Raw genomic sequence first — 17,043 nt, 5'->3', positions numbered from 1 at the left:
GGGGCCCTAGGTTCTATAGAAAACTGAAAATGAAGGGACATAGGTAGATTGTTTCCAGTAGTAAGACAGATTACAGCCTAAGTCTCACTGAACACAATGGACTTACTTCTGAGTAAAACAAATAACATCATTTTCAAACATCTCCAGACATAGGGAAAACCATCAGATAGAGGTATCTGTACATGCATACTTTTTGTATGAATAACTTTACATGCATTCATTTTAAAAGTGAATCAGGAGACTGGACCACTCATATGTATACATATGTATAATACTGTATGTGCATTGGACAGAATGCATACTGTACATGGGCATACAATAATGTATATATACTGTATACAGATTTTACAAGCATAAAATGTAATGTGTGAATAGCACTTGTGTCACAAAGGTGAGACTTGATACAAGGCTGGGGCTCCAATCCAAGTGCTTTGTGGTGACCTCCTTGTGTGTGTGATATGGTTTCTGAGCCACCAAGTCACTTAGGAAACAAAGTAGCCCCAAGCACATCCACACAATCACTGAAGTCTGAGGCAGCCTGTTTTGAAATGTGATTTCCCATGCAGAGCAATGGAGGAAAAGAATGGAAAAGCTCCAGTTTATGCATGCAAGTACACACACACACACTCTCTCTCTCTCTCCCTCTCCCCATATATGACTATCATAATTAAAAGCAGCTTGGCTAGACAAGGCATGTACAGGGAAAGATCAATGGAATTTGAAAAGTGACTTAATGGCCCACTAATTTATTTGAATGTTTATAGTGGCAATGAACATTTGAATAACAAGATCCCATCAGTTTAATATGCTTGGATTTTCATTAAAGATTTGATGACGTACCCAATCCAAAGTTCCTAAACAGTTGGGAAGTTACTGAGACAAAAGTAAGTTGTACCAGAGACCTCTGATAGGAGACAGAAAACAATAATTACTGAAATGGAAAGGAAATCAGCAAGTAGGCCCTCAAAATATTAGAGCCCATACTATTTGGTTATTAATCTATCACCAGGGAAAACATAGACATGAGACAAACTGGCTTATAAGCATTAAGTGGCTAATTATTTTGGATACTGATTGGAGGCCATGTGCACCACACATGTACACAGTCTGCTTCACGTGTACACCAGGCCTAAGATACTTCACAGAGGAGCAAGTCTGATAAACAAGCATTACCTTCAGGGTAATTTAAGCCAGGACTCAGCAGAAATCAGCTCTAGAACTAGTTCCATACTGATTTATATGCATACCATAAAAAAAGAGTAAGATGCCACAGGACTGTCTTGTTTTTTCTGCAAGAGACGTAGGGCACAAGCCTAACCAGGTCTACTCAGAAGTAAACCCTATTGTGTTCAATGGAGCTTATTCTCAGGAAAGTGTGGTTTGGTACATTTTCCTGGGAGTAAGTCCCATTGACTATATAATGGGACATACAACGGAGTAGGCATGCATAGGATTGGGCTCTAAGGGCCCAATCCTATCCAATTTTCCAGTGACGGTGCTGCTGTGCCTATGGGATATGCACTGCTTCTTGTGTTGGGAAGGCAGTCCCAGAGGCCTCCTCAAAATATGGGAACATTTGTTCCCTTACCTTGGGGCTGCATTGCGGCTGCCCCGGTGCTAGAAAGTTGATTAGGATTGGGACCTAATACAGCTACCCTTTGAAAGTTGCAAACCTATTAAAAAATTCAGTTAAGCAAAGGCAGAGTTCCTCTCCCCCACTACCACCCACACAATATGGCAGCCTGGACATGAACGTATCAGTGCCCCTTAGCAAATTTCTAGGTTTGTTTCCTGCTGTACCTAATGCTTCTCAGCTTTCAAAGTAAAGATTTCAAAGATGATACCTGAGTGCTCCTGCTAATGACACCACCACTCCTGCTGAAGGAGAAGTCCTAGCACTCCTCCCACTTTGACTACATCCCAACATGTCATAGGATGGAGAATGGAGGGTTTTATCCGCTGGCTGCTCCTCCTATCAATGCATCTCTGTAATGGGTGAAGCTGCATCTTCTGGCATTCTCCATAATATAAAACACTCACTTATGCAGTGATTACTTCTGTATGCAGTAGAGGTATTCTAAGCAAAGCACACCTTGCATACTTTACAGCATTGAGCACAATCCTCCCCCTGGTAAGGATATATCAGGAGCAGGGCCTAGGAGAGGGGGGTAAAGGGGGTAATTTGTACCTGGGCCCAAGGTCAGAAAGGGGGCCCAGGAGCCAAAGGAGGGGGCCCAGAAATGTCCTAGGATCTGGCATTTTCCTATCTAGTCAGACTTGTTGCCTACATGGGATGCTGCGGACACGACCACGAGCGTGTGGCTACAGCTACTGGCAAGCCATATATGCTGAGCCAAGGAATTCATACATGACACTCCTTAACACTATGTCAAATCTGGGAAGAAACTAGACTGCTACAGTAGCTCTTTGGCTTGTGCACCTGGTTACCATGAAGTAGTATATGGGAGCTCAGGGACACAGCTGAAAGACTACAGCTGCTGCAGAAATAAGTTTTGGTATGAACATGACACTTTCCATTCTAGTGTGAGCCTAAATATGATATTAATTTTCTGCAATGATTTTCTATATTTAAAAGATTTTAGAGAGACTGAGGAGGGTGTTTGGTTTTCCATATTACTGTATCTAGCTGCTGATGCCACATGGGTGGGTAGACCTCGGCTCCAAAGACTTTTCCAGCTGCCTCTACCTTCTCCCCATCCTGTTTTACCCCTCCCTGCCCCATTCTGCTCACCCATCACCACCCTGCCCTGCTTTGTTTCACCCCTCCCCTTTGCAAAGGGGCCCAAAGAAACTTTGTACCCCTTGATGAAATTCCTCTCAGAGGCCATGATCAGGAGGGGGCTGCAGTTCTTCTTCAAATCAAAACTACAAGGTCCCAGAACCAGGAGGCGCTGGGTGACTTTCTGTTTATGTACCATGGGGGAGTCTAGCACTGGCACTCGGAAAACACCCATTTAATTGAGAGTAAGTGCAGAGACTGCAGATTTGTGGAACAAGTGCAAGTCACAAGTGCTAGGAACCATTTATAGACAGACACGATCAGGATATTAATTTATTTTGCTTTGCTTGCTATTTTTACTCTGCACTCAGCCTGCCAACTCCATCCAGTTTAATGTAGCAAAGCATGGTGGGGTGAGCTGTGGGCTGTGTTATTGCATAGCATCTCTGCTCCATCTGCTGGATATTACTGGTTACTATTTTTATTTGAACAAACCTCTATGTACTTTCCAGTGAAGTGCAGGTATTTTCCATCTGCCTGCTTGTACTTTTATTATCCCTTTTCTTTCCCCATATTGTTTAATTCCTTTTCTTTTGGACTTTTAAATAAACGAGTTACATTTTGACTCTTTGTCTGCTTAGTCCACGTTCACAGATACTTCAATGGGTTGTCATGCCTCTTTGCCCTGCAGAGACTACCATGGGTAGTTAATTGTCAGGAATTTTAACCAGATAACCCCACCCCCAACCTGTCTCTGCAGCCTGGGATGGTGGCAGGGGATACAAACTACCTTTCAGCTGCTAGTCCAGTAAAGGAAAAGCAGGGAGCAGGAAGAGGTGCATGGGTACTAACCACTAGATGCTTCCCCCTCAGTCAGCCTGCTTCCCCCCAGCTCCTCTTCCCTGACAGCTTAGATATAAAATGCTTTGATTATAACAGTAGATTATTTTTTAAAAAAACACAACTATTGACTCGGAGACACCATTTGGTATTTAGTAGGGATAGTGATGATTGTCATTTCCTGAGCATCACATATAGCTCTTAGAAAAAGAATTGCATTGAGTCAATTCAATTCCCTTCTTCCTTCCATCTGCACATTCCTTAAAAAGCCTAATTACCATAAGAATGCAGTTGTTATTTTGCTTAGGCAAAGCTGGATTAATTGAGAGCGCTGCTACTTGCAATGCTGAAATTAAATACACTGATACACAATCATGCTCAACTCAGACACCTTCTAAGGCTCTCTGTGGCCTTTTTCTATTATACAGTAGTACAAAATAAATCAGCAACTGTGACTGAATATTCTAAAGCCATTCCATCAGAGGATAGCAATTTCTCTCATCGAATTTTTAGGACCCTCCCTTTCTGTACTCCAGTTTCCAAGGAGCCCTGAGCAATGGAGGGGGGAGGCTGAGGAAAAAAATGACTGTTCTCTAACACCATTCAGGCATGGTTTCCTGGGCCAAGAGACAATGAGGACTGCACAATCTTGCAAGTTGGTTGTGATCAGTTGTGACTCTGCTGTCATATATATATATATATATATATATATACACACACACACACACACACACACACACACACACACACACATATATATATATAATTTTAGGTCATATGTGTTATGTATGACATATGTCTGCAGACATATATATGTCATATATATATATTTTAGGTCATATGTGTTATGTATGACATATGTCTGCAGACATATATATGTCATATATATATTTAGGTCATATGTGTTATGTATGACATATGTCTGCAGACATATATATGTCATATATATATATTTTAGGTCATATGTGTTATGTATGACCTAAAAATATATATATGACATATATATGTCTGCAGACATATGTCATACATAACACATATGACCTAAAATATATATATATGACATATATATGACATATATATATATGACATATATATTATATATATATGTGTGTGTGTGTGTGTGTGTGTTATGTATGACATATGTCTGCAGCACTGTCTAGCACTGTCCTAGCATTTATATATATATAAATTGTGCAGTCTTTATATTTATAAATCTATAAATCTATAAAGGACTGCACAAAATATACAGAATATATATATATATATATATATATATATATATATATATATATATATATATATATATATTCTGACAGTGCTAGGAAGCCCATTAATAACTGTGGTAGAAATGCTCCACTATCACAATTGTTAGTTATTAGTCATTTTAGCTTATACTGATTTTAGCTTATACTGAGTAATTGTAGCTTCAGTGAGACAAGTACCCTGAACATGCAGTCTCACTTTTCAGTCAGGTAGAAATTCCTGGGAAAATAATTGAGAAGGCTTGGTTTTGCACATCCTTTGTACAGCTTTCTATGGCTAGCTACTTAAAAATACACACAATAAATAATGGATTGTCATTTTAGAACTGTTGGTGTTCAGTCACATGCAGACAAATATTACTATTGAAAATGACTGCTTTCCTTCTCTAGCGTGAACTGGAATCCAGGCTATCACAGCTGTAAAATGATGGAGACTAACATTCGAACTGATTTAGAGGAATCACATCATCAAACTACTCATCTTACATGATTGTTTCAGAAGATTACTTCATAGTTTGGTTCCTATTAGGAAGTAACTGTCTGAGCATAAGAAACAAATAATTTGTGGAAATTCATCATATGTCGATTAACTGCAGCTTTTCCAGATATTCAAATTATCAAGAGATGGCAGGAACTGTCATGCAGATAATATTATCAGCAAACTCAGGCTAACCCTAATGCTCACAAGGAACACTAATAGTCATTGATCAACTCACAGCGTGCTATACCTTTGCAAAGAAGCAGGAAGGGCCATCATTATTCAGGGATTTAGGGATGATTCTCTAAGACTTCATGGCAGTATAAGTGGGAGTATCTCACTTTCTCCTCTCTTCAATCCGATTAGCTCAGGCTTACTGAAAGGACTACAGCCACCAACTACCTTCATGACCCAGTAGGTTACTATATCTGCTTCTATCATATTCATACAATGGTTTATTATTTTAATGTAAGAAATGTAATTTTCCTAACATTAAAAAGTTCACTCTAAACTGAGTGTCAGTCTATGGTCCAGTAGCCAAGAATCTCATTCATACTTGTTTTCACTCTGCAATGTTAGAAATGTGTCATATTCTTTATCAAAGCCATACAACTAGCTGATAGAATGTAATCAAAAATAATAGTCTTACCATAGAATCTGCTCACCTGTTTTAGCAAACAGAAATCAGAAAATTTGATGAGTATATAGGAAATTTCTCAGTATAGCTATAAGATATATTTAATTCCAAAGGAATTAAAGGTTTTTGCAAAGGAAAATATATATATAAAGCCAAAGTTTCCCCCCTCCCCCACTATTCACATGATTCTAATCCTCTGTGTAGCTTTCTGAGCTTCTGTACACAATCAAAAATAGGTCCCCAAAGGTGTTCGCCAAGTATTATGTCTTGTGCAATATTCCTGCAAGCTGTGATCCAGGCAGTGGCATCACTAGGATTTGCATCAGAGGCCTGCATGTCACTCCATGCAGTGGGCGGGGCAACGGCCCAGGTGGTGGGCATGGTGATGTGCCATCGCCCCGCCCCCACTGTTTTTTTGGCTATACCTTTTGTTAGAACACAGATATTTCAATGTGGTTTGTTTCATTGCATTCTGCATGAAATTATGCATTGATTGATATATAACACGATGGCATTATTCCGCCAAACTCTGATTTTAGTGATTTTGAAAACTTGTAGAGTCCCATAGTGGTCAATGGAGCTTACTCTGTAGTCTGCCTGCAATAACAACCCCCCAAAAAGAGTGAGATTTCCAGCCCTCCCCAGTGCCCAGTTTAAAGTTCTTCTATTTCAGGCATATCAATACAAAGACCCTCCTGGCTTTGCAAGTGCAAAATAGAAAACTTTCCCCTTACCAGTTCAAGCATCTTTTTTGTCCTTTTTAGTGGGGGGTGAGAGGCTGCCTTCTGGAGCATCTCCAGCTCCATCGGATCGGGACCCTTCTGGTGTCCTCACATTCCCCTTTGCCTGGCCTGACCAGCAGCCAAGGCACCTCTGCCTACTCGCGAGTAAGACATAACCGCAAGGCTGCTTGGCTTTCCATAGGGCTCAATAGACTGCAGCTAGGAGGGAGGCAGGGACCTCCTTCTCTCTTTTGTGTTTTTGGGGGCTGCATTCATTAGATCAGGACCATTCTGACATCCTTGGAGTCCTCTCAGCCTACCCTTTCCAACGGACTACTCGCAAGTAAACACGGCCACGTGACTTCGTTTGGGCTCAGACTGCAGCTGGGAAGGATGGGACCTTCTCGGATGTTTTTTGGAGGCTGCATTCATTGGATCGGGACCCACTGTGGTGTCATTGGATTCATCTCTGCCTGCCCTTTCCAACGGACTATGGCAATTACACCTAATCGCGAGTAAACGCGCAATACGGCTCACTTTCACTTTCCATAAGGCTCCACGCATTTTTTCCTTCCTTCCAGTTTTTTGGCCATATCTTTTGAAGGAAAGGAGCTATTTCAATTCTGTTTTTGCATTGCACTCTGCTAGCCATTCCACATTCAACGGTGTATGGCACGACACAGTAGCTCCTAATGCCGTGAAGTTAGCACATCCTCCCCCCAGGGCACGTCACCCCCCTGGTGCGTCACCCGGTGCGGCCCGCACCCCCTGCACCCCCTAGCGACACCAGTGGATCCAGGACCAACATAGAACTCAGTCACCCCCATGTAATGGGTCTGTAGTGAAGCAACTGCATAGCAGAGTGGGGGATGGAGATAACGTACACCACCACAGAGGGAAAAAAGGGTTCGTGTGATGGTAAGGCAATAAGGGATGTGACTTTGCTACTGTTTGCACACTTTTAAAAAAGAGCGTGGACTAGATGAGCACTGCAGCATATGTACAGTGGAGAAGCATACAAAAGAATATAATGAATCAAAAGACATTCATGAAATGCAGACAAGAAGAAAACTTACAATTTTTTTCCTAATTATGCCACTGACCATAACTGCTTCACATTTTTCCATTTACAAAATATTGCCCTACAACAGAAGCACAACCTCAGAAGAAAACATGTATATGCAGCAAGTGAACTTCACATCTGCTGTTCAAATTAAACCTTGTTCATCTAAAAAGGTCCTTAGTCAAATGACAACCAAAAATACTGCTGCCTATATGGAAACTGTAGCAGGATCATGACTGTGAGTCACATAAGCAGCTCTTCCATGCAAACAAAGGCCAGTTATGAGCCTGCTAGTGGGGTGTTACTGTGGCAATAATGCAGGGATTGCTGTGAAATGTAACCCATCCAGAGGCAAGTTTATTTATGCATATTCATCACTTAATGACCACAGTCTCAAGAGACTTGGATCTCTAAGGGCGGTTTTCTTGCACATTACACCATCAAAACCCCTGGGATCTGGGGGATAAGAATAGGTCCTCAGTTTGGCTGTACTTGTCGTAAGAGGCGACTAAACAGCCACCAGGTAGATGGGACCGCTCAGCCTGGGAAGGCAGCTCATCTGAGAGAAGGAAAACTCTGATCCCAGACCTCCACTGCCTTGTGGCTACATCCAGTTATGGAAGAGGCTTCAGGAGTCAACCTCGAGGCAAAATCCGGACCTAGAGTCCCTGAGGCAGTTCATGGCTGAACACAGTCACATTCTGGCAACTCCTGCGATGCCGCTGGAACCAACCGTATTGGCTTCTGCCTTTCCATTGGACCATTTCAGACACATGGAGAGGGGGGATTTGCTGCATGGGTAACAGTCTATCCTCCATATCTACTCTACCCAGGCTTTGCGCACTGGAAAGGACACTCTGTTCCAGAACCACCATTCAGAGCGCAATACCATAGTCTTCCGAGACTGAAGGTTGCCAACACCACCATCAAACATAGTTTTAATATCATCAAAGTTTAATTAATTTAATATCATTTAATATCATGAAGTTGAATTGAAAACTCAGCTTGACATAAAATAGTAGTATATACGGTCATGTGCAAGGAGCTATCAATTTCTTTTAAGATAAACTACTGGAGGGGACACATGACGACACAAGTCAGAAACCCTCAAGGCAAAACAACTGTTGGAATATGTAGCTTATAAGGATATAAAGAGCCATTTCATAAGCCACTGGCCCAAGAACTAGGGATTGAATCTGAGTCTGCATGCATGCACTTTGCTTGCATAGTCTCAGATTCAATCCCGGGACTCTCCAATTGAAAGAATATGAACTACTCAGAATTGTGGAGATTCTTATAGTGTACATAGATGTTCATATCACACACAAAGGTAGTCTCTTGCTTCTCTGCTAATTATAGGGAGAGACTGTACTTTAGATAACTAATTTTGTTGCACTTTCCTGCATCAGAATGTTTCACCCGATTCTCTGTTGCTTCAGTTTTTATTTGTCAAATTTTCACTCCACTGAGTTAATTTTTTTTTTTTAAGAGATTAAGAGCTTGAACTCTTGCTGACAGCAGATGCATTCTTAGGGCTAGAGTGGCAATGTTGTGCATGGCCTGTTTATGTAACAAGGGGAAATCACAATCCTTCTTTAACACCAATTACACTGTAAACCAGGGGTGTCAAACTCGTTTCATATCGAGGGCCAAATAGCACTCATATGCTTGCTGAGGGCCGGAAATGATGTCATTAGACAGGAAGTGATGTCATTAAACAGTTCAAAACCAAAAATAAGTACTTTTTCTCACTTAGGAACTCATTAGCTGCAAATGACAGAAGAGAAAACACTCAAATCTTGATGATATTTCAAGATACTGGAGAGCCCAATTTTCAAGTGGCCTGCCCTTTCAGCAGTAACTCCGCAGCACTGTTCAGCAGCTGAGAGCCTGAGGGATGGATAAAAAGCTTCTGCAGGCCACATTCAGCCCCCGGGCCTTATGTTTGACACCCCTGCTGTAAACTGTATGAAATTCAGAATACAATGATGGGTCTGAGCATCTACTAAGGCCGTGAAGGGAAGTGCTAAAAGAGAAAGCTTATGACAAGTTAATGCATCTTTCTGTTTTGCGTGGAAAAGCTTGCATTTCTTAGTTGAAAACAACCAAGATGACATTTTCTAAAGTACCTGAAAGTCAAGTTTAAAGACTGAAAATTTCCTCTTCCAGATTCTAGCTTCCTGGAATAATTCAGTATTGAGGGGAAAGCTTTTCCTAAAACCCTAGTAGCTTCACATGTTACTACTCCACATCAATCTATTGTAAAAATATAAATGCTGATTACGAAAACATCAAGGCAAAATCTGAAAGAGAGAGGCAGGAAGCACTAATACAAAGCAAACTGGGAAAACAGTTTTGATGGTGGCAAAAAAGCCAAATTTCCATCCTAAATTCGCACATAAATATTGGCTGCAATTCAAAGAAACATACACACACAACATTATTTGTAAAACAAGTTAGTTAGAATTCTTCTGAACTGTATTGTTCACAATGTTAATATGCAATTTTGGTAGCTTGGCTGAAAACGGAACATTTTTGACTTTTTGCCAATTATATAAGAATGGCAGCATTTATGTACAAGTTTCCAAAGAATGCCAGCTTGATACCACTCAAACCAATTAATGGCTTTATTCATTCCTTATTTCAAATGTGAGCTAGTGAAAAACTTGGCTGTCTGGTCTGCATGTCTTTCTTTACCTGCAGGACCAGCACTGCCTGCCAGATCTCCCACAGACAACTCAGTCATTAACTCAGTCTTGTGGTTATTTTTCCCCCTCCAGTTCTTCCAGCAGCAGCTCCCACCTAAGGAAGAGTGCTGGGGATAAATGTACCATCTGTTTAAAGGGTGGACTATCCATTTTGAATCACATTTTATTGCAGTAGAAATGCAGCTATGAACTAGAAGAGATGCTCTGTTCAGCCTCTGCTTTCATACTTATATCTCTGGACTGTTTCTTTCACACATTTTGGATTTGGGCATGGATATTCCAGCATAAAATACTTGTAAATACACAAATAACATTTGTGGCTTGGCTTTAACTTTTAAATCACACAGGGGTGTGTGTGTGTGTGTGTGTGTGTGTGTGTGTGTGTGTGTGTGCGAGAGAGAGAGAGAGAGAGAGAATCTCCTAGCTCACCATGCATGTGAATTGTAGAAGAAAAAGTTGTAATCTCTGTGTGTTCCACTTTCAGAACTGAAGTGATACATTTGGATTTTGTGTAAAATGTCTGGCAAGCAGCAGTCTACCTATATACCACACTCCTTTTCATGATAAGACAAAAGGCAATGACAGTCTATTCCATCCTCAGCACAAAGCATTATCTGATAAATCATTTCCCTCCAATTCCTTTCTCTAGTTCTTTGGAATTATTCTGTAACGTACAAGCTAGAAGAAATCATTCAACCCAGAATTGATCATTATATAAGGCTTTCAAAACACAAGTGTCCTGTGCTAGTTAAGCCTACCACTCAGACTGGATAGGAAGTTAGCAACAAAGATGTTGCTAGGGGCAGAGGAACCAAGCAGACGCAGTTGCCAAAGGCAGGCCTGGGAAGTGAAAGCTCAACTCCAGATTTTACAGTCTGATTACAAAGGGCTATAAATAGAAGCAATTGACTTGCCAATGCTGCCTTTTACGTATTGTGGTTGGTGACATTGCTTTGCTCCAAAACAGAGGGCATTTATCACGAGAGACAAAATGAACAAACACATTGATCCTTGGTTCCTTTGGCAGCTCTGCATATAAATGCAGCAGAAAGGTGATCCATGCAGTATTTATGGAAAAAAAAATTCGATAAATCTGACTTTTGTTCAAATGCTTCCATACATGATACTGTATGTGTTACAGTATAACAAAACCAAAGTGGCAGATTTTGCCACCTTGCTGACATAACATTACAGTACAAGCACTATCCTTTAATCTTCGTTACAACAAGGAAGAATTTGCTGTGTTTAGACTAACATTGCAAGCAGGAGCATAGGCTGGGTGGGGAGAGAAATAGGTATCTGCAGGATCTGATGCCTTCAGGGATGATCAGTTTTTAAGAAAAATCACTAGCCAAGTTTCTTGCATTACTCTGGTTTATGATTTCCCTACATCATTGCTCATTACATGTGGGAAGGATTAGCATCCCTTCACTCCACCACAGTCATTCGATTGCTGTCTCTTTCTTGAGGGATAGAACATGTATTAGCTCTGCAACTAGGTCTTGAAAGACAGGCCCTGGCTAAATTTTTAGAATTGCACGGTAGAGGGTAGGGCTGTATCAACCAAAGCTAAGACAAAAGCAAACAGCCCTATCCAGCTGCTCCTGTTCCATTCTACCCCAGTAATGTATGTTTTGAGGAATTACATAGGTACGATAAATTATAGGAATCCTTCCACTCCCCCCCAAAACGCTGTGCTTATTACTCATGCAGTGTGTGTGAAAACTGTTCTGATGAAGATACAGTGAAGTATTAATGTAGACATGATTCACATTCATGCTTGTACGACTGTTTTAAATGGTCACTTTCCCTGTGCTATATGATGGATGTAGCTCATGTTTTATGGAATGAGTACAGTATTCCTTGGGTCTATCTGTGCATTTATTGACATTCTGGCTTGATTATCTGGGCAGTGTGAAATCAGTGACAGGATGAAGAAGGAAAATTTTGTCTCTTTGAAACTAGACTAATTGGCTTCTGGGGGGTTCTGTTTTACACATCAGGAATGGGGCAAATATGAACTGCTGCTTTCCTTGAGAACTGTAACAACTACTTTCCAAGGGATGCTATTCGTCACCATTTTGCTGATAGCAATACTTGCTACTGAAGGAGCAAAGGTAGTCACCTCTTGCAGTAATTCTACCTCCTACCTAAGCTGTGCTGGGAGATGATCATCTTAACTTTTTTAGCCATAGCTGTATTGACAGATTTTGCTGTATCTATATTGATTCTTGTTTGATGCTTTGCTGATGATTCTGCATTTTACAGATTTCTATGTGTGAAGAGGAAAGTAGGAATTTCTTACCTGAGAATTCCAGTTCTGGGAAAGGAAGGAAGGATTGGAACCTCAATGAATGGATACTCCTCCCAGGTTGGGGGCATCCCATGCTGCTCCCCAGTCCGGACTCGACAAGCAGGAAAAGACCTGATGTCGCCCTGCTCCTCAGCAGTGGCCCGGCCCTTGATTTGTGGCGTGTCCACCGCGAGGGTTGACTATGGCGATACCTAGCCAACTGTAGGAGTAACCAACAACCCCAACAACCATGCAAAAAGATCCCGCTAGGGTTTTCTGCCCACCATGGGGAGGCCTGAGGTAGCAGTGCACCCCCTGAGCTGGAGAAGCGGCGGGTGGAATGCCATCCTTCCTTTCCCAGAACTGGAATTCTCAGGTAAGAAATTCCTACTTTATCTGGGAAGGAGGGGCTGGCATTCCTACTGCTGGGATATACCAGAGCCAACCAAGAGGGTGGGCCAGCAAGGGGTCACTCACGGCCTCACCACCTGTTGCAACACCTTATGCCCCAAAGCAGCGTCCGATGAAGCGGCTGTGGTTATCCGGTAGTGCTTGGCGAAGGTGTGGACCGAAGACCACGTTGCCGCCCTACAGATTTCAATGAGGGATGCATGCCCGTCGAACGCCGCTGAGGTGGCAGCGCTCCTGAGGGAGTGCGCCATGATCTCTTCTGGGGGAACTTCCCCTCTGGCCTGGTAGGCCAGCTGTATGCACACTTTTAACCAGTGCGCTAGTGAGCTGGCTGAGGCCTTGTGGCCTTGGTTGGAGCCCTTGTAGGTTACAAACAGGGACTCCAACTTCCTAAAGTCTCTAGTGTGACTGGTGTAATAATGTATGGTGCTACATACGTCCAGAGTGTGCCATGCCTTCTCCCTGGGGTGCACCGGCTTGGGGCAGAAGGATGGGAGAATCAGTTCCTGAGCCCTGTGAAATAGGGAGTTGACCTTTGGGACAAAGGTCGGATCCAAGCGGAGTACCACTTGGTCCTTATAGAAAATTGATGGTCAAGGCCCCAAGCTCCGAGATCCTCCTGGCTGAGGTAATTGCCACTTGGAAGAGAACCTTGAACATGAGTTCCTTAATGGTAACTGAGGCCAGAGGCTTGAAGGGTGCCTGAGTGAGGGCCTCCAGAACCTTGTTCAGGTCCCAGCTAGGGAACCTGTTGACTGTTGGGGGGTTCAGCAGTGCCACCCCCCTCAGGAACCTGTGGATGTGAGGATGGGATGACATAGATTCCCCTGAGCCCACTCTCAGGATGCTGCCGAGGGCCGCCACCTGTCTCTTGAGTGTGTTGGTGGACAGACCCTTGTCCAGGCCCTCCTGCAGGAAGGCCAAGACATGCTTTACCCCAACCATGACTGCCCTGAACCCCCTAGTCTCTGCCCACCTAATAATGGTGCGCCAGGTGGACTGGTACACCTTCCTAGTGGGGGACTTACATGAGGCCAGCAAGGTGGTCATGACCCTGTCGGAATACCCCAGCCTGCCTAGCATGCTTTGCTCAACCTCCATGCTATCAGACTGAAGAGGTGTGGCTGAGGATGTGCCATCGGGCCCTGGAGCAGGAGGTCCTGCTGTAGCGGAAATGTCCAATGGTTCTGTGTTGACAGGTGTAGGAGCTCTGGGAACCACGGACGTCTGGGCCACTTGGGAGCGATCAGAATGACTTTGGCGCAGAGCTGCCTGATTCTGTTGAGGAGACGCTGGAGTAGCAGAACTGGTGGGAAGGCATATAAAAGACCCTGAGGCCAGGGGCCTCTGCCCCTTCTTGTGGGACCCTTGCGAAGAATCTTGGATTTGCGCATTCTCTCTCATGGCAAAAAGGTCCACGAGTGGGGTCCTGAATCTCTCTCACCAGTCTGAAGACCCACGGGTTTAGCTGTCACTCTGTCTCCAGGATCTGTCACCTGCTTAGCCAATCCGCTGCAGCATTGTCCACTCCAGCCACGTGCTCTGCCCGTATGGCTACGAGATGGGCTTCGGCCTCTTTGTGGAGGGCCGTGGATCGTAGGCCTCCTTGTTTGTTCACATAAGTCTTGGTGGTTACGTTGTCTGTCCTCACTAGAACTTGCTGGCCTTGGATCAGGTGGATGAACTTGTCCAGTGCCAGATGGATGGCTCTGAGTTCCAGCAGGTTGATGTGTATGCGGGACTCCTCCCTGGATCAGGCTCCCTGGGTGACCACCCCCCTTGTGTGGGCTCCCCACCCCAGAAGGCTGGCATCTGTGGTGATCACTGTCCACTCTGGGTTGCAGAGTGGGGAACCCTCTGCCAGTTTGGAGCGGCTCCTCCACCACGCCAGCTCCTTCCTGACCTTGGGAGGGATGGAGGTCTTGGAGTGGATGTTGCCCTCTATCTCTTGCTGGAAGTGCGGGAGGAATCTCTGGAGCATCCTGGCATGGAAGCGTGCCCATGGTATAACGTCCTGGCAAGACACCATCATGCCCAACAGCCTGGCTAGCATCAACACATCCTGTTGCTGTGTCCCAAGCAGCGTCTCCAGAAGTTGCCACATCTTCTTGCGCCTCTCCGGGGACAGAGAGACCCTGTACTCGGTAGTGTCCAGTAGCAGACCCAGGTGCAGCAACTGGTGGCTCGGTTGCAGGCAGCTCTTATCCCTGTTGATCACGAATCCGCTTTCTCGAGGGTGTCTATAGTGATCTGGATGTCCCTTAGGGCACAGAGGAGGAGGAGGAGGAGGAGGAGGCTCGGATCAGGATGTCGTCCAGGAAGGGGTACAGGAAAATCCCCTGGAGGCGTAAGTGAGCCAAGAGGGCCACGAGGACTTTCATGAACACGCGTGGGGCTGAGGTCAGGCCGAAAGCAAGAACACGGAACTGTAGATGGCATGATCCATAGCAGAAGCGCAGGAAGCGGCAATGATCCGGTTGTATTGGAATATGCATATAAGCATCGGAGAGGTCCACAGAGCCCAGCGCGTCCCCCTTCTCCAGCGCTGCCACTATGGACCTCCAGGTCTCCATCTTAAAACGGCACTTCCAGAGGAACTGGTTCAGCCACTTGAGGTCGAGGATCGATCTCGTGCTGCCGTTCTTGTTTGGGACCAGGAAGAAGGTGGAGTAGACCCTCTTGCCCCTCTGTGACAGTGGGACTGGCTCGACTGCTCCGATGTCCAGCAGGTGGCAAATCGCCGCTCGCATGCACTGGTGCTTCTCCTGTACCTTGTACCATGGCACCCTCCACAAGCAGTTCCCGGGCTTGGTCTTGAACTCCAAAGAGTAGCCCCTGGTCACTATCTCCAGCACCCAGGTGTCTGTGGTGATCTTGCTCCAATATGCCGCAAAGTGCTGGAGGCATCCTCCGATCTGGGGGCCCCCTGTCCGTGGTCCGGCGTCATGCAGAGTGCGTGGGCTTGGCGGCCCTGCGGGAAGAGGAAGAAGAATCACCTCCCACGGGGGAGTGGGACTCAGGGAAGAATTTCGACTTGGCCCATCGGGGCTTGCGGAAGGTGGAGACCCTGAAGGAGCCTCTAGGTCTGAATGCAGGATGTTGTGAGTGAAAGGGCCAGCCTGGCCTTGTTGACTTGCCTGCCTCCTTGTGTGCTGAGGGCAGCACCTTACACTTACAGGAGGGCAGTCCCTGCTTTCTACCAGCAAGGGGTCAAGGGCCTGACCAAACAGTTTGGACCCCGTGAAGGGGAAAGCTACCAGACGTGCCTGGGAGCCCTGATCTACATTCCAGTGTCGGAGCCAGATGTTCCTCCTAGCCACTACATTTGCAGCCACCGCTCTAGCACTGAACTGCATGGCCTCCAGGGACGCGTCTGCTGAGAAGGCTGCTGCTAGCGACAACTTCTTGAGGGTGTTACATGTGGGCCTAGACAGGGACTTGTTTGAGGCTATAAGTTCCTCCACCCAGGCCATAAGAGCTCTTGTCATAATGGAGGTGGCAGCTGATGCGCTAAGGGCTAGGGCAGAGGCCTCAAAATCCCTCTTGAGGGCGCTCTCCACCCATCAGTCGCAAGGGTCCCTGGGGCCCCCCTCCCCCTCTGAGGGCAGCATGGCTGAGGAAGATAGTGCTGCCACCAGGGAGTCCACGCCTGGGACCTTCAGCTGCTCCATGTCAGCTGGCAGACAATAGAGTTTGTCCACAGAGCATGGGGTACGCCTGGACCTAGTGGGTGCCCCCCATTCAGCCTCTAGGGTCTGTCTGAAGGGGTCTGGGAAGGGATCCACAGGAGGCTGCCTGCTGGAATCCTTGGTTCGCTTGTGGTGGTTGGGTCTGTCTGAATTGCCCTTTTCACCCTTGGCCTTATGCCACTTGCGTGGGGGGGGGGCTC

General features: G+C 45.0%; 1 protein-coding gene across 1 annotated transcript in view; it reads right to left on the bottom strand.

Annotated features, from left to right (window-relative positions):
• Positions 1–17,043, bottom strand: part of FMN2 (formin 2) — a 203,130-nt gene that overhangs the window by 169,434 nt on the left and 16,653 nt on the right. The window contains exons 2-3 of the mRNA XM_066623047.1: positions 15,483–16,125; positions 14,183–14,460 (exon numbers count right to left, since the gene is read on the bottom strand). Coding sequence (XP_066479144.1) covers positions 14,183–14,460; positions 15,483–16,125 — 921 coding nt within the window. The remainder of the gene's footprint in view (positions 1–14,182; positions 14,461–15,482; positions 16,126–17,043) is intronic.

Source organism: Tiliqua scincoides, chromosome 1, assembly GCF_035046505.1.
Source record: "Tiliqua scincoides isolate rTilSci1 chromosome 1, rTilSci1.hap2, whole genome shotgun sequence".
NCBI classification, from domain to species: Eukaryota; Metazoa; Chordata; class Lepidosauria; order Squamata; family Scincidae; genus Tiliqua; species Tiliqua scincoides.
The sequence above is the reverse complement of the archived record's forward strand: the minus strand, read 5'-3'. Positions and strand labels throughout refer to the sequence as shown.